Below are 18462 nucleotides of genomic sequence, written 5' to 3'. Positions count from 1 at the left end.
CCTGCTAAGTTTAGGAGTGTAGCGGGTATCTAATCCTTCACGTACAAGGACAATGACATGAAGCTCCTGATTGCTCTGAGTAAGCGTTGATTCATGAAGAGACTCTCCTAGGTGTGTTTTGACTCTAGGTCCAAACAGGTGGAACGGGTGTGTGAATGAGAATGGGACGCCACCCTCTTCCTTCTCTGGTGAGTCTATGCAGAGTGTAATTACCTTTAAATGATAGGTTAGCCTTGGCCTTAACTACTCCCATTAAATATTTATAAGTCCAATCTGATTCCTTACAGTGTGCTGGAGAAAAGGCAATAAAAAAACAAGGTACAGTCTACTCCCAAACAGGTTAATGTTGCTAAAGTGGTTATAGTCAGCGGATGCAGGAAGTCAGCAGAATGCAAGGGAGGAAGTGAGAGAAAACAGACCATGATGTCACCACAAAGAGGAAAATGTTATACAATCTATATACACTGGGAGGGGGAGCAGCTTTGCTTTACTCCTCCCATGCATTTCTGATACCTTTCCCTGGGCAGATTTTCAGTAAAAAGGCAGCAATACATCATTAAATGTATTTTCTATAAATGAAGCATTATAAGTACTTGAATTTGTCTTTGCATTAGCCTCTTGCAGTCTGCTGTACAGCAGAGCTCACAGAGGAGAAGGAAAAAAGCAGCACAAGGATCATGCTGGGAAGAGCAGAGTGACATAGAGATGGCCTCATCAGTGTGCTGATTCTCCTTTTACTGTCTAGTCACATGGTGGAGGCGTGAAGGAGGCCTGTGAGTGGGAGCGAAACTACAGCAGAGAAATATCAGGTCCCCTCTCCTACCAGGTAGGACAATGTTATGTAAAAGACTTTTTAAATCTCAGGACTGGATGGACAGAAATATAAATCCTTTAGGTAGGTAAAAACTCTCCCTTATTTGTATTTCAGTTGTGCATATATCAATTTGCTTTGAATTAATCTTTATGATGTCCCCTAAATTTCCCATTCCAGTCTCCCAAGGTAAACCACCATTACAAAATAATGACCACAAAAACTATTACAGTACTGTTTATTGATGAAGGACAAGAACGACTGCCATAATAAATAAGTTAAATCTCGATAGTATCCACATGTGGAAGGAAAGCCTTCAACTGATCTTGTACATCTGGAATTTCACACAGGGGGTTTCCTTGTAAACGTAGCACTGAGAGACGAGGACAGCTGACAAGCGGCTGGAGGTCTGTAACCTTTGATATTTCTGAGATAACCAGTTAAGGAAAAACTGATTTTCACAATTGGTAACCATGAATGCAAGAGAAGAAATGCACCAGATGAATACACAGTGTAAATACACAGAGCATCATGTTAGCAATACAAAATACATCAGGTACCTAGCTCTGCTCCAAGTAGAGAAACCCAAACTGAAGCTCAAAAAGGACACTTGTAAAATAGTGGTGTTTAATGGCAATCAAATTATTCTTTATTCCTTGAGAGAAGTACAGTAGGGACCTACTGCACCTCAATGATTAAACCATTTAGCATTCCAGAGCTAAAACATTTAACTTTTTTGAATTTTTATTAAAGTTTTTTTAAGGTAAAAAATAACAAAGTCACGGAGTGTAGTAAAGTACAGTTGGTCAATACGAGGATCAAAAACAGGTAAGAAAATTCCAACAAGATAATAAAGTACATAATGAATAAATAGTCCAGGCCAATGATAAAGTAGATAAACATAACAGTGGCGTGGCAAGCTAATACATTTAAATGATCTGGAGATCATTTCCTACCATCAAAATACAGATTAGGTCATTCATATTCTCTCTCTCTCCCCCTCCTCCTCTCTCTCTCTCCCGACAAAACAATAAAAATAAAGTTTATTTAAAAATGATTGTTGGTGCCAGATATGGTTACACCACCTCGAACTTCTAGTCTCCTGCCATCTTTATGCACTACAGGCATATACTTTACATAGATTAGGGTGAAAAAAATCAAGCAAGTGTCAGGTTTGTCAGTGAAAAATGTCTGAAAATCATGCTGGTCTTGCTCTGGTTTCCGTACTTTCTAAAGTCACTGACCTCTAATAAGAATACAGCAAGTAAAGTCTGAACTTGCTGATCTGCATACTTGTGCACAGTCAGCAATTCAGAAAGTATTTAAGTCACGGGGTCAATATAAAAGTCATGCAGCTAGCATTGTTAGTCAGCAATGACAGCTGATACATTACTCTCAATACAGATTTGTTTTGGTTTGAGAGGTCAGAGGAAAATCCATGCTTGCACCGATCAGCACTCCTTACAAAAAACGTGTAGAAGGGCATCTTTGAATATACAACATGTTAGACCTTGAAAGGGGTGGGTTACAGTAGCAGAAGATCATGCACAGTACCATTCTTGTCAGGTAATTACAGGGAATTAAACACAGCACAAGAAAACCAAAACTGCACAATTAAAGATTGAAAAAAGCGGCCTGAATGTGTTTTATCCCAGGTCTGATAACTCCACATTTACATCCTTCACCAACTCCTCAGACATCACATCTCCAACCATACCCCTGGAAACCTATCCCTCCTCCCCATCACTGAGAGGATGTGAAGATGTGAGTGAGATCATCAAGAGACATAAGCTGAGGAAGGCAGATGGTATAACGCCCTCCTGTCAGAAGGTCTGTCCTAATCAGATGGTACCCATCCTCACACAGACCTTCAACAATCACTGGAGCAATGTGAAGTGCCATCCTGCTTCAAATGCTCCGCAATCATCCCTGTCCCTAAGAAATCCACAATCACAGGACTAAATGACAACAAGCATGTTGCCCAGATGTCGGTAATCATGAAGTCCTTTGAGATACTAGTGTTAACCGACATGAAGGACATCACAGGGCCCCTTCTGGACCTCTTGCAGTTAGGCTTTAGAGCAAATTGTTTAGTGAAGGATAATGTCAACATAGGGCTGCATTACACCCTGCAACATCTTGACTCCCCAAGGAAATTTGCATAGATAGTTTGTGGACTTCAGCATAGCGGTCAACATTATCACTCCAGAAATCTTTCACGCTCACTGAGTACACCTCTACCTGCTAGTGGATTACCAACTTCCTGACAGACAGGAAGCAGCAGGTAAGGCTGGGGAAAATAATATCCAGCACCCAGAGAGTGAGTACTGGCGCGCCCCAAGGATGTGTGCTTTCCCCGCTATTCTTTTCCCTCTATACCAATGACTGAACCTCAGGGAACTCTTCTGTTAAGGGGTTAGGATTTGCAGATGACACAACCGTCATCGGTCTCATGCAAGATGGCAAGGAGTCAGCATACAGGTGTGAAGCAGATCTGCTGGCCCTGTGTTACAGCCATAACAACCTGGAGCTTAACATGCTCAAAACCAATAAAATCAACCATACTAGTGGATTTCAGAAGAAGCTCCACCCACGCTCTCCCCTCTCACCATACTCAACGGTACTGGGTGGAGACCTTCAGATTTACAATTTCCCAGGACCTGAAGTGGACCTCCATTATTGACTCAATCGTCATAAAAATTGAGCAAAAGGGTGTACTTTATGCATCTGCTCAGGAAGTTCAACAGTTAGGTCTGCAGAAAAATCATTGGTGCTGACCAGCCTACAATCCAGGACTTATATAACTCCAAAGTCAGGAAATGGGCAGGAAAGTATACTGCAGACCACTCACATTCTGCACATAATTTGTTTCAACAGCAGGACTTGTAACAAATTGTGTATGGCAGAATTGCTCCTTTAAAATCAATTCTGTGAGAGCAGCTCTCATTTTCTAGTTGAATGTTGTTCAACTGTACATCCCTCTCACTGAGATTACCAACAGCAAAAAGCATGTTGTACCAAAGGACAAGAAAAAAAAAGGATACTATTGCACTGTAGGGACAATTCCTCGAGACGTGGCAAGTTCCACACTCCTTCCAGATGTGAAACCTCATTATTATCAACTTCAAGCACCTGCAAAGCAAAACATTAGGACAGAATAAACCAACTGCAAGATAACAGCTTCAAACATAGACATGCACTTCTTCATAAAGTTACAGTAATCAACAAGGCCATCACATATACTCAATGCCAAAAAAAATGCCAGCACTAGAGTTTAAAGAAAAACTCAGAAATCCTACTTTGTTATAGTTATAATCTTACACTTTCAATAATCTCTTTGTCATAAACTTCTTGCCATGTGGAAAGTCCCTCATACTGGTTTTTTTCATGGGTCTATGGGTCATGGTCCAGGCTACTTCTGCTTTATCAGACAAGCTTAGCCCTTTTATAAAGTCTCACTGTGCACTTGCAAACGTTATTGCCTAATGTGCACGCATTCAGTCAGCATGAAAATCACCAGTAAACAGAAAATACATAATGTGAAGTTCAATGCATTTACTGTATTTTTTTCTGCAAGTTGTAACATTTCCTAAATGTTGCAATTTTCTAAACAGTAAAATAGAGGTAGTTCCCCTAGTGAAGAGAAGCATCCGTGGGGGAAATGTCACCGTAAAATAAAAAACTGTATGTAAAGGCTAGTTTGTAGCCTGAAGCACACAACATGTTTTTTTGCTTTAGACCAGGAGTCTCAAATTCAATTTACTTGGGGGCCACTGGACAATTGTTTTGTCCCTTGGGGGCCACTACTATATACGGTACCAGTGTTAATGCCTATGCATGTTACAAGCGGCAACTGGCACCCATTCAAGTTAATGATCAGGTGACAGCTCCTGCATGTAAATGCCTGCATACCGCATGTAATCATACGGTATGTGAAAGGATTACATGCAGTTAGGAATCATTCACTATCCCTGGATACACGATCATGTATCCAGAGAGAGTGATTGTTTTTGTAACTACATGTAATCATATCACATACAATTACATGCTGTATGCAGGCGTTTACAGTACATGCAGTGGCTGTAACATGATCATTTACTTGAATGGGTGACAGTTGACGCTTGTAAACGCTAGATTAGGGATTCCTGCTGCAGGAAAACGCAGGTTTGTGACACAGGAATCCCTAATCGCACCTGAAATATATGTGTGAATGGGGCCTAATATACACACACACAGAAAAATACAACCAAACACACACATAAAATAATACACTCCTGCCCCCGTTCCAACTCCCCCCGCTTTGGTGCAGACCTTACTAATCCATCCTTTCGGCTGGTGCTCAGAACTGTCAGAGCTCCTGCCGAACGGAGCTAATGATTGCTGGAGCTGACAGGAACAGCTCTGCGGTCTGCATCCAACAGAGATGCAGACCGTGTAGCTGCTCCCCCGCAAGTCAGGTACGCAGTCCGTAAACGTGTGCCTGACTTGTGAGCTGGCTGCGAGCCACATAGTACCGGTTTGTATGCTGGAGTTGGCTCGCGGGCCGGTACTTTGAGACCCCTGGTTCTAGACTGAAAAGGAGGGAACACGATATTACTTTTCCAAACAGTAATGTAATAAACAGTAATGCTGCATCGTGTTTGCAATAAAGGTCATTTTGGTAAGTGGCCAGTAGTGAATATTAGTGATTTGTTTACAGTTGGAGCATGTGGATAACATCACCCTTTGGTAAGACCACAGTGGTCACCTTCTTTATCCTCATGTGACTCTGAAACTATGATTTAGCTAGAAACTTTCCACAAACCCCCATGTGACCCCAAAAATGACCCGTTCAAAACTGTATCATCTTTTTAAACAACAGGATTTTCTTTTCGGTCCGTATGGACATAGATGATTGTTATTTTGTTTGTTTATTTCTTTATTATTGCATATTAGTCAAAATACATTTATACCTGTGATTATAGACGGGTTAAGGGTCTCAGAAATGTCATTTAAGGCTCCACAGGTGCCATTATGTTATATTGAAGTATATGTAACACTTAAAGTACACCCTTTTGAAAAACGATATGGCCGGCTGATCGCCTGATGTCTGGCAACCAATTAGCCTCATTAATCGGCTATTTATTACATCCATACAAGACTCAAAGCACACACCCCTCTGAAGAAGCCCCTGAGTGGGGAGGAAACGCGTCAGGGTTATGTGTGCTAACAACTTCCCTGAACACTCATTAAAGCTCATCCCGTACATCAGCCAGTGGCAGAAGCATTGTTCAGCTCGGTCTTCGAGGTGCGGAGACAGAGCCTCAGTCGGCCGGGATTTGGTCAGAGTCCAGCCTGCATCGGAATCCTCATCAATCCAGCAGAGTCTGAGTAAAAGGACCAGACGACAGATTGCTCCATTTTACACAGTCCAAGGATTCATCATCGTACTGAGAACCTTCTACCGTTGAGACCCCTGCATATACCTTTTTGCTTTGCTCATTGTGCGGCCGCACACATTTACTTGGAAATGCTTTTGGGTTAGCTCTCAAATTTGAAATTCGAGCCCGAGAGCTAGTGAGAGCCCTAAGCAGGGGGGAAAAAGGGAAGGGCGTTTGCATCTTTAGCCCTATCCGCTTATCCCTATCTCCGGATCCCAACCACTATTATTGGATACACCCATTGAAGCAAACATATCATTCAGCATAGTGGAACTCGAGCAGGACTGTCTCTTCCTGAGCTCCCTGAGCTCCATGAGCTGTGAGTAACCTGGGATACACTGTATCCGTACATGTTATACATACTAGGTGTCTGTTCTAACCCTTTATATTATACCAGTTGGTTTGCAGACTACCCATTATTTTCTATACTACTGTTTACCCTAGGGAAGTTTTTTAATTGTTTTTAATTGTCTTGTTGTGGATGTAATGTTAAAGTTTTTCTACGATTAAATATTCAAATTGTTAAATTACATATTTTCTACCTCTTTACTGAACCAGCTCCGAGAAAGGGATTTCTATTGTCTTGGGGACACTTCATATTTTGAATAGTTTTGTTGAAACCCTGGAGACTGGTATACTATATTATATTATTATTGGTCAGCATAACTCCACCTTGGTCCCCTTTTTTGCTGTATATTGGTCACCTTCTTTCTTAATAAGAAATTGTAATTGTGGCACAGATGGAATAATTAGCCTGCATACCCTGCACATAAACAGCACATGCCATAAAGCAGATGTGATGTGAAGTGGTGCTGACATTAATGAAAAGTTGTTTGACACTTCAGTGATGTATTTCTTTCTACAGGTGCCTATGAACCTGAAAAGTTAAACAACCACTCCTATTATCCTCATATCTGGATCTTTAATATATAAAATATCTAACCAATGAGCAGGTGAAACTTAGCTGTCATGGCCACCTTTGGGGAACATCATTTTTGCAGGTTAAACGTATTCGAGAACTGCAAATCCTCCCTCCTTGATCCAATTCACCTACCTCAACACATAACAACATGGATATGTCCCTGGGAAGATAACGAAGCCGATTGTTTGAGAGACACATGTGACTGATTAATACTAAATGTTCTAGGAGGCACAATCTTGTTAGCCCCTGAGAAAAGAAGAATTTGTGTTAGAAACTGCAACAGATAATAAATAACATGTTGTAAATCATTTTTGCAGATTACCTTATCTATAACAATAACCACATTTGACTCCGCATACTCCATTTTTAATATGGCATTTTCCATCTGGAACTTGCTGCGAAGGTCATCATAGTAACCAGAGCGCATGGGATCCACAGCCTGCAATGGAACAGCACATTTTTTCACTGCTGACTGTGTAAACAATCGTTCAATTTAAATTGGAACTGAGTTTAAAAAAAAAAAAAATAATTTCCTCATAATTTATCACCAACAGCCAGATTACACTCTGTAGGAATGCCTGTATTTTGGCTCGAGGATGTCAAATTTTGAGTCTAGCTACGAGACATGTGTGATAAAGTGGACAGTAGAACAGAAAGTGGTAAAGGACAGAGTCCCAGATACTTTATCCTAGGGATGTTCAAACACCAGTGCCAATACTTGGCATTTTGCAGCTGCAACTCGGCCCTGGAACTCCACCACTGTACTGAAAACATTAATCCGTATTGTTTTAGAAAAACTGTCACATGACACTAAACAAATCCTCCTTAAAAATGACAGCTGCCTCCTCTAACTTTTTAGTTTTCTCTAGTCCAGTCTTGGAGCTGGAAAAGTATCTGTACTTGTGCAAAGTACGGTATTTGGTATCTGTACATTCCTAATTTATCCCCCAGAAAACCTTTCTGATTGTCAGAATTCACCTTCACTACAAATGGAAGTCCTTTATAGTTTCTTACATGAGGGCTTCATTTTTACTATCTGTACATACCTTCAGTGTCTCAAAATAATGGAGAGTCTCTTCTTCATAAAGTAATGGATCAAGAGCCCGCATTAGCAGAATGATAGTTAGAAGGCACCCTGGAAGGTAGACAACGTGTAAGGAAAAAGACGGTATATAAGATAAAGAGAGCAGACATACGGCTTCATTTATCTTGTGGAAAGAAACCTGGCTATATACCCCAACATACACAAGAATTTATTTACCTGTCATGAGAGAAATATGGGGCTGATCTCCTTTAAACATGCTAATTATTCGTCTGTCATTCTGTCATGCTGATTTAGGCTTCATTCACAAAAACCAAGTAGGTGCAATTGGGTGTTCCTGCATTAGGAAATCGCAAATTCCTGCAGCAGGAATTCCAAATCTTCTGTTTACAAGCAGCAGAACGGTGGCACACCACATGTTATCGTATGCAATATGATTACACGCAGGTAGGAATCAATCACTATCCTTGGACACATAGTTGAAATCTAATTAAAATAACAGAGTACACTCTACATTCTATACTATAAGGAAATAGATCTCCATAAAATACAAGGCATTCCTTACACTGGAGGATGAACACATCCACAGGTGCTTGATACCAAGTTATAAATGAAAATAGCCTGGGCAAAGCTGAATTGAAATCTTATGGATCTCTGTGTTGACATTCCGCTATCTCTAGATGGCACACTATCCTCACTTCAGTGCATACAGAGAACGTGCACCAACATGAGAGCACCAACAAGATGGCAGCATTTTCTATCCATAGATGGCACTCTCATCTGTGTACACAACAGCATCAAGACCAATTACTCTGTATGTGGTAGGTGTCTTATACAGACTGAATCAATGAAGTAACTCTTATATATACCCCATATAGCCAGAACTAGACAAACCCCATGACTATGTGTCTAATCATGTAAACAATTGTAGCTGATTCCAAGAATGGGTGGTTGGCCCAGATGACAGCAGGGAATTAAGGGAATGATTTCAAATGTGGTGGTTGTGTGGTTCAGCAATGTTATCCTCTTCCAAATTCCATCACAGTTATGGCTGTGAGTCCTTTTCTGAAAAACACTCTGTAAATGTTTGGAAAACTTTTGTATCTATGATCTAGTAAATTTTAAATAATCAAAATGATACAATACGCAGTGTCCCTTCACTGTTGCACTTAGTAACTGTGCGCAGCACTAATGGAGGTCGTCAAATTACAGGCCTTTGTTTGAATGGAACAAAGCTGACATGGGAGCACTGCAATCCTGGTTAAGGTGAAAGGTACAAAACTACCATAGGCAAAAAGGATGTCCTGGGCATCAACACCACCTTGATCCTATGAAAAGGACAGTATCTCTAACAAAACTGGAGATCTAAGATGCCCACTCTGTTTATGGCAATGGTGAAGAAGTTGGGGGAAAATCCCTGAAACAGCTCCACCATAGGAATACTGGTAATGACACCTTGATTCAGAAGAGCTAAGAAGGTCGATGGAGATCTGCCATTCTGTGGCATGACACAGGAAGTTTGGAGGTGAGAGCACTGCAAGGGTTAAGTGCTCGTTTTCAGCTAGGAACGAAAATAAAGTTATTTGGCAGGCTGTTAGACCACTGGAGCGTAGGCGCGGCTTCGGGGACCGGTCAAACAGCCAAATTTGTTATTTTTGCTCCTAGCCGAGAGCAAGCACTTAACCCTTGTAGCGCAGGGGTAGCCCTATTGCATTAGTTAAGATGCATTTTCCCCAGAGTTCTTTAAGAAAGCACATCTACTCTCCTGAGGACACTAGCAAAAACCTGAGGCATGATGGTTGTGGGCGGGGTTATTCTGTACTCGCCAAGGATTTTTATTGTTGTTAGTAGGGATGCACCAATACTAGTTTCGGTATTGGTGCTGATACAGAGTATTTGGGCGAGTATTCGTACTCGCCCAATGCCTATCCAGATACCAGAACGTCCGGTATCAGGAAGCCGGGCGACGAGTCATTACACTCTGCCCGGCTTCCTTCCTCGTTAGCAGGGAGCATGGAGCCGGCTTCCCAGCCAATCAGGAAGCCGGGGGGCGGATAATGATGATGATTCAGTTGAAATTACCTCTAGATCGAACAATCATTCTTAAAGTGTGGGTAAACCCCAACAATAAACTTCTCTTATTACTTCTCTTATTTGCTCCCTTTTAGTCAGCTAAATGTATGATTGAAAATGTTTTGTTATATTTGTTCAATAAGTGCAAAAAATACCTGTTGATTTTGCCAGAAATATGGTAAGCTGAAAACTTACTGTGTTCTCTGCCAGTGCACAAGGTGGGGTTCAGGACATGAGGAGGAGGGCGGGAGATGAGGACGGGCTCTATTCTTTGTAACCCATCAGAAATGAAGTAGGCAGAGCTGACACCATGTGCTTAGGAATTCAGAGCTGTTATCATGTCAAAGAGGAAGGTAGGATTATACTACCAGGTATTTTTCTATACTTGCAGTGTGTTTAAAGGGAACAAATATGGAGAAATAGGCATGTATTCTAGAGATGTACTAAATATGTTTTTTTTTTTTATTATTATTCTGTGTTGACACACGCATTAATACACTATGTTGCGAAAAGTATTGGGACGTCTGCCTTTAAACGCACTTTAATGGCATCCCAGTCTTAGTCCATAGGGTTCAATATTGAGTTGGCCCACCCTTTGCAGCTATAACAGCTTCAACTCTTCTGGGAAGGCGTCCACAAGGTTTAGTAGTGTGTCTATGGGAATGTTTGACCATTCTTCCAGAATCGCATTTGTGAGGCCAGGTACTGATGTTGAACGAGAAGGCCTGGCTCGCAGTCTCCGCTCTAATTCATCCCAAAGGTGTTCTATCAGGTTGAGGTCAGGTTCCTCCACCCCAAACTCGCTCATCCATGTCTTTATGGACCCTGCTTTGTGCACAGTCAAGTTTGAACAGGAAGGGGCCATCCCCAAACTGTTCCCACAAAGTTGGGAGCATGAAATTGTCCAAAATGTCTTGGTATGCTGATGTCTTAAGAGTTCCCTTCACTGGAACTAAGGGGCCAAGCCCAACCCCTGGAAAGCAACCCCACACCATAACCCCCCCTCCACCAAACTTTACACTTGGCACAATGTAGTCAGGCAAGTACCGCGCTCCTGGCAACCGCCAAACCCAGACACGTCCATCGGATTGCCAGACAGAAAAGCGTGATTGGTCACTCCAGAGAACACGTCTCCACTTCTCTAGAGTCCTGTGGCGGCGTGCTTTACACAACTCCATCAGACGCTTTGCATTGCACTTGGTGATGTAAGGCTTGGATGCAGCTGCTCGGCCATGGAAACCCATTCCATGAAGCTCTCTACGCACTGTTGTTGTGCCAATCTGAAGGCCACACAAAGTTTGGAGGTTTGTAGCTATTGACTCTGCAGACAGTTGGCGACTTCTGTGCACTGTGCGCTGAGGCATGTGCTGACCTGTGGCTGAGTGACTTATTGCACAGGTGACAACCTATCACGGTACCACGCTTGAATTCACTGAGCTCCTGAGAGCGACCCATTCTCTCACAAATGGTTGTAGAAGCAGTCTGCATGCCTAGGTGCTTGATTTTATACACCTGTGGCCATGGAGGTGATTGGAACACCTGAATCCAGTGAATTGGAGGGGTGTTCCAATAGTTTTGGCAATATAGTGTATATTGCCACGATAAGTACCTTAGATTTGGACCAGAAATCTGACCACAGTAATGATCCGTTGCTGTGTTTAAATATTGATTTTACTGTGCACAAGTGTAGATATGGTGACAGACATGACAGTACATGACATCTGCTGGCAAGCCTTAGTCGGGAACCCTGTATCGGAAAGGCTTGCGCGTGATGATCCTGAAGCTAGTGACAAGGTAGCTCTGTCAAGATCAAGATGTAGACAAGAATGGGTGTCTGTATGCAGTCCTCACTATTCAAGCATACCAGGAATTGGATGCCAGCAACTACAGTCTGGTTTACAGGACAGACCAATCTATATTCTCATGGTAAGGGTGCTAGAGACCTATTACACCTCAGGTATGGAGGGATTTACACAACAAAAAAGGACAGTTCTGGCTTAAAAGAGATTTTTTCACAGGTACAGGTACATATGCCATTCACTGTTAGGATATATAATTCAGCTTCAAATAACCAGTTTAGCTATATACTGAATATTGAAAGAAATGTAGTGAATTTGTTGAAAACTCTCTGTTATGGAAATAATACAATTACTTTCTTTCCTAAATGGCATGAAAAGCTCTCTACAGATTGTAGGATGTGGTCACCAATTTAATAATTTCAGTAATTTTTAAATAGAACTACATGTACTATGATTCTTAAGACCTCTCAGGCTGTCATGAGAAGGTCTGATGCAGGCGATATAATATTTTGCACGATGATAAACATATATTATTCTATTTCATTCCATATAAATGTGTATACTATAAATAGGCAGCTTGGCAAAGCATACCTCACATTATTATCAGCCAGTGCAGTGGACTACCTACGCCTGCTTTCCTCACTGAGGACTTTTCTATCCAACATAGGTGGGACTTTTACTGCACCCTAAAATTAGATGCAAAGATGGCCCCCAAATAGGCAGCAATCACTAATTTATAGTTGTGATTCTAATAACAGAAAAGCAGCAGCAGGGTACCACATCAAAAGAGGCAAATACATATGCATTTGTTGTCCACTTTAAATTCTGCTGGTATATGAATGAAGTACGCCTTTATGAACAGCGACATCTACTGGTTATTAATGGAAACCTGTACTAATAAAAATTTGGAGGCTGCACCATTGCTGCTCCATTTCTGAAAATGTTTCAAAAGAGTCTCCATCTTCAATCTTGTCCGGAAAAAGTCTCATTTTTCCATTACAATGGTTTTAAGAAGCTGAGAAGTCAAGGAATGCCAGGTTGCTGTTGCCTCATAGTGATTAGGAGCTGTCTCTATTACAGGACAATGTTGTTTCTGCATATGTATAAGATTAATAGGAGCAAGTGCAATAAAGACCTATATTATAAAAAGGGTTCATTTAGCTGACCACCTTTAAGGGAATTACACCCAGTCATTGGTTCAGATATGTGGATGACACTTGGGTTAAGATTCACGCACAAGAGTTACAACAGGCTTTCACTGACCACATTAACTCAGTGGACCATAACATCAAGTTTACGCGGGAAGATATGCAAAACAACAGTCTGGCTTTCTTGGACTGTTTCGTAACAGTAGAATAGGGAAGGAGGCTGGAAATAGAGATCTACCGAAAACCAAACACACACGGACCAGTACCTTCGTTTGACTCCCACCACCCTTTAAACCACAAACTTGGAGTCATCAGGACTCCCGCCAGCACAGAGGCCAGGATGAAGGAGTTCAAACACCTCAGAGGGGCCCTTAAAACTTGCGGGTATCCAGACTGGGCCTTTGTCAAAACAAAAAGAAGAGGAAAGAATGCCAAGAGTTCCAGTGAGGGTGAAAATCATGACAAACAGAAGAATTTGGTCATCCTATATGTAGCTGGGGTGTCTGAGAAACTCAGAAGGGTTTTTAATAAACATCACATCCCTGTCTGCTTTAAACCCAGCAAAACACCCAACGCCAAAACACAAGATGAACAACATTGTGTATGCAGTCCAGTGCAGTAGGAGTGCTCAGAATTGTATGCCGGTGAAACAAAACAGCAGCTACACCAGCGTATGGGACAGCATAGAAGAGCCAAACCCTCTGGTCAGGATTCCGCAGTGTACCTACATCTACAGGAAAAAGGTCCTAGACAGGGAGGAGGTCTGGTTTAAAAGAGGTGTGAAAGAGGCTATTTATGTAAAAATGGAGAAGCCAAGCTTGAATAGGGGGGGGGGGGCACTATTGTCTGCCACATACAATGCTGTTTTAACACCTCCTAGCTACAATTATGCAAATGCTATCAACACCTTACCTATATGAGGTATCTGACCCCATGCAGGTTGTGACTAACAGATTATGTGGATTGGAGCAACATTCACCATATTTATTCCTAGAGAATTTCTGCACAAGTCATTCTGAATTGAGAAAGCTGGTTGGCTGACGAGTGAAAGGTCTTCAAGAAAAATACAGCAAGTCCAGTTGCCTTGATTTATTTTTTACAGATATACCATGACCTGGATGAATGAGAACCTTCACATGGTTGGGGAAGAGGGACATTGCTGATATCACATGATTAGAATATTACGAAGATTATAGCATTTGTTTGGCACTGCCAAAAGGAATCACTATTTGCAGTGGTATTGGATTGGCTCTCCACACCAAAACACAGGAAATGTTTCCTATATTTTAGGAGTTTTACACAACTGGGTGTGTAAAGTAAAACTGCAATTTATACAAGGTGTGCTTTTACTATATAATCATAAAAATTATTTTGTATACGCAGTGAATAACAAAAAAGGCATTTATTTCCAATTCACCAGAAATGTACAGTAAAAAAAACTTACACTTATTCTCAGGTTCCAGTTCCTGGAGCTCCTTACAGGATTGTAGCTCCTGCTGCAGGACACTGCTTTTTCCTTCGGAAAGCTGCAAACTATAGAAAAATAGCAACACGGTTAAGAAAGAGCCAAATACTTTATTGATTAAAAAAATTGCCTATTCTTAAGCTATTAGCTCCTTAAAGCTCAACCTCAGTTTCACAAAGAATCTGAATGTGGAATGTTTGCAGAGTATTTTGTTTTGTGCAGAGATTCACCATCACAGTGAGTGTTTTGGACTAAGCTGCAGGGGATAGGTAAATGCTAGTATGAATTTCTGGAGAGTGTTGCCCTGTTGCCACCAAGATAAGCCTACTTGTTACAAGTCTCACATCTTTTGTCAGATCTTCCTCTCTACTCAAAATTCTGAATAGAATGCTATCCAATCTTATATGTGCTCCACTAGGGAGTGCATATAGTAAACTACACCAAAAAAAATGCACAAGAAAAGTAAAGGATCCAAGACCAGAAAAAAAAGTTACCTGAAAATGTTATCCGCTGTTACAGAATCTCTATACCAAGTGACCTTTTTTCCTATATTAAAGGAGAAACATCAGTTTCTAATACTAAAGAAGAATACATTCAGAGATACTGCACTGATTACAAGGTCTGTTGGTCACCTGGATATAAGGCACACTCTTTTTTAACTTCACCATCCTTCCAGATGACCTTGAACTTATGTTGACAATGGCCACTTAAACGTTCTTTGGGGACATCACAGACCTATAAAAAATATGCAGACATCCTGATGTCAGACAGTAAAGCATATTCACACTGACAAGCCAATCAAGCCTACAGTATCCAGTTTTGGCCTAGTTGGCCATCTGAGAAGGAATAAAAGATATGTGACTTGATTAAAGGTGGCAATACCCCTTTTAGATTATCTGCAGATTTTCTGTGGTCAGATGGAAAAAGTGCAACAGATTCCTCCATCTACCCTTAAATGTGTGGATGGAGTAATCTCCACCTGGGCCAATCTGTTGCACTTTTTCCATCTGACCTCAGAAAATCTGCAGATAATTGTAAGGTGTATGGGCACCTTAAGTCTGAAGAAGCTCAGTTAGTCTCCGCTGTAGCTGTTCACGTGTGATGCTCATTTTATATAATGAGATTGCCTACAGAAGACTCAGCTGACTTGATTATGGATCAAACCCTACCCTGTGCAGGACAGGCTGTGCTGGTGGTGAAGTATCAGCTTTTCTGGGGACAGCCCTTCCTGCATTTTTAGGGCCCGTTCACACCATTAACAGTGTTTTCCAGGGCGGTCAGCTGCTGGAACGCACTGTGTCGCATCCCGGCCGGCTTCCTGGGTTCGGGGGCGTAGCGGTGCACTGAAGTCAATGGCACTTCAGCCACGCTCCCCACCCGCAGTGCGATCGCCCGCACAAGAATGCGTGCCAAAACAAAGCCTACATTCTGGTCCAGAGCAATCTGAAAAAATGCTGCAAGCACTATTTTTTTCAGATTGCTCTGGAGCGGAATGTCGGCATTGTTTTGCCACAAGCTCTGGTGCAGGCGATCGCACTGCGGGTGGGGAGCGTGGCTGAGGTGCCATTGACTCCAATGCACAGCTATGCCCCCTCCTGCCCCGGAAAACACAAAAAGACAGCTAGGATGTGATATAGTGTGTTCCAGCAGCTGACCGCTCTGGAACGCTCTGTGTATGGTGTGAAACGGCTCTAATGTAGAACTTACAAACTATGCAGACCACACTTTGATTCTGTAAGTTCATGCATATTTCATTTTACTATTATGTTTGTGCTGGCAGTCAGAATAAAGCATGCATTTACCATCTATGCTATTGTGACCTACTGGTCCCCTTTTTAACTCAGTGAGCATGATTTGAGCGAGAACGCCAAGAGTTTTCTGCAGTGTCTTCTTGTGTTCATAATGCTACATTTGCTCTAAACAAATAAATATCCATGGCCTTTCAATGTCATGATGATCTGCAGAGCTGATGGCAGGCATCCATATTATAGCTACTTGTCTATTTGTAGAATAACCTTCTTGAGAGATGCCCCCTTTATGAAGTGAAGAGAACAAAAATGATAGAAACCTGAAATAACAGGACTATGAGAAAGATCAAGAAACACAAGAGATAAACACTTGATGACATCACCAGCAGACAATATAACTTAAGATTTATTACCCAGACTAAACTTGGCTTTTCTTTGCCTTCAGGAGTTTTCCAGGTGACCATAACAGGTCTCTCATCAATAAACAGTATCAAATCGCTCTCCACCTAAAAACACGTGGAACAAAAATATAGACGATTTTAATACTCATGCAACATATTTGACATTTGCAAACTGCAATGCAAGTCATGTTTAAAGGCATTTCACTGTAAATACAATTGGTTCAAACATGCAGTGTAAAACATCATACAAAATAGGGGCAGATCTAGAAGTAATGAGGGTCTCCCTCCAAAATCCCTACTGGATGTTTGACTATTTAACATCTGTAGTTAAAAACTATTCGCTATGGCATATTAAATATTTCCATTCATAGCTGTCGGAACTACATAAATATTTATTTTATCAGAACAGTTTGTGCCAAACACTGCTGCTGCATGGATGAATCATTTTGTAGACAGACTGCAATGCACCCCCCATGCTGCTGGGCCCAAAAAAGCCACACGGTATTCTAGAAGTATACTCATTTTCTTCCCCACAGAGTATAAACAGTCAGCAACATGACCTCAAATGACTGCACTGTGCTTAAAAGCCAACTCTGTGTAATGCTTCTATATACTTCTGACAGAGATTTGGGGTTTTCTGTTAGGTATCCAGTGCCCTTACATATGAATGCAACACAGATACTGCAGCCAGCAAGAACTACAGAACACATCCAGGAGAATTCAGGAATCATATTGCCAATTTGCAGTACATGGTGATCTCATGAGCACCTGCCAACTAGGTCTTCCAAACTCATACAAAACTCCTGGATTAGTGGGGAATTTTAGTCAAGATAAAGTAAAAGTTTTTTGGTTAATGTACACACGTACACATTTCTTTAACATTTCCTTTTACTAAGGTTCGAAATACAACTCGTGGGTTGCCTCAATATAGGCACCCTACCTTGACCTCTCCCCCTAGGATATGTTAAGTGAGAAAATTGGGAAAAAATAGGGTTTGCGGAGAGGTATAACAGACCATGCATATATAAAGATATATGTAAAAATATCAAAAATGTATTTAAACATACAAATAATAAATAGTTACAATTTAATTCAATTCATGAAAAATACAAAGCCTATCCGAGAAATAATATATACATATGCCCAGGGAGCAGATTTAAAGTCCATACACTTATGCTAACGTGGTCATATTTAAAGAACTAGCGTTGGTACATTCACCAATTGTGTGTCTAACTTGATTGGTCCCATATTGATGGAGCATTTCTGTAGATTCTTTTCCCATGCTGATTTAAGTTCATGATCAACATTTCTGATATGAAGGTCCCAAGGGCTATATTCCTCCTCCATACATCGTTCAAACAATCTCCTGTGCCAATAGTGTGTGTCTATGTTTTTTGTCTGCTGGGTGCTGCAACCCTCAATGCTGGCAGCACTTGACAAGTTGAACTGCTCTTCTCACACAAGCAAGGTAAAAGAGCAGCATATTTATTACTGTATACACAGTCTGGTTGCTTTACAGTAAGAGGATTCAGTTGAGCCTTAACAAATTAGATGAAGAGGTGTGCTTATTCTACCTCATACCTGGCAGATCAGATTTTCCAGCAGCACAAAAGCTCCAATGGAACTCTGGAAG

General features: G+C 41.3%; 1 protein-coding gene across 1 annotated transcript in view; it reads right to left on the bottom strand.

The window, feature by feature from the left end:
- Nucleotides 1-1045: 1045 nt before the first annotated feature.
- Nucleotides 1046-18462, bottom strand: part of RABGGTA (Rab geranylgeranyltransferase alpha subunit) — a 33938-nt gene continuing 16521 nt past the window's right edge. Inside the window, exons 9-17 of the mRNA XM_018556674.1 lie at nt 16842-16934; nt 15313-15415; nt 15175-15226; nt 14660-14748; nt 8200-8288; nt 7476-7592; nt 7286-7399; nt 3856-3943; nt 1046-1238 (exon numbers count right to left, since the gene is read on the bottom strand). Coding sequence (XP_018412176.1) covers nt 1090-1238; nt 3856-3943; nt 7286-7399; nt 7476-7592; nt 8200-8288; nt 14660-14748; nt 15175-15226; nt 15313-15415; nt 16842-16934 — 894 coding nt within the window. The 3' untranslated portion in view covers nt 1046-1089. The remainder of the gene's footprint in view (nt 1239-3855; nt 3944-7285; nt 7400-7475; nt 7593-8199; nt 8289-14659; nt 14749-15174; nt 15227-15312; nt 15416-16841; nt 16935-18462) is intronic.

The sequence above is a fragment of the Nanorana parkeri genome, unplaced genomic scaffold (assembly GCF_000935625.1).
Source record: "Nanorana parkeri isolate BGI_ZX_2015 unplaced genomic scaffold, ASM93562v1 scaffold246, whole genome shotgun sequence".
Taxonomy (NCBI): Eukaryota; Metazoa; Chordata; class Amphibia; order Anura; family Dicroglossidae; genus Nanorana; species Nanorana parkeri.
Note: the sequence above shows the minus strand (reverse complement) of the source record. Positions and strands in the feature narration are given on the sequence as shown.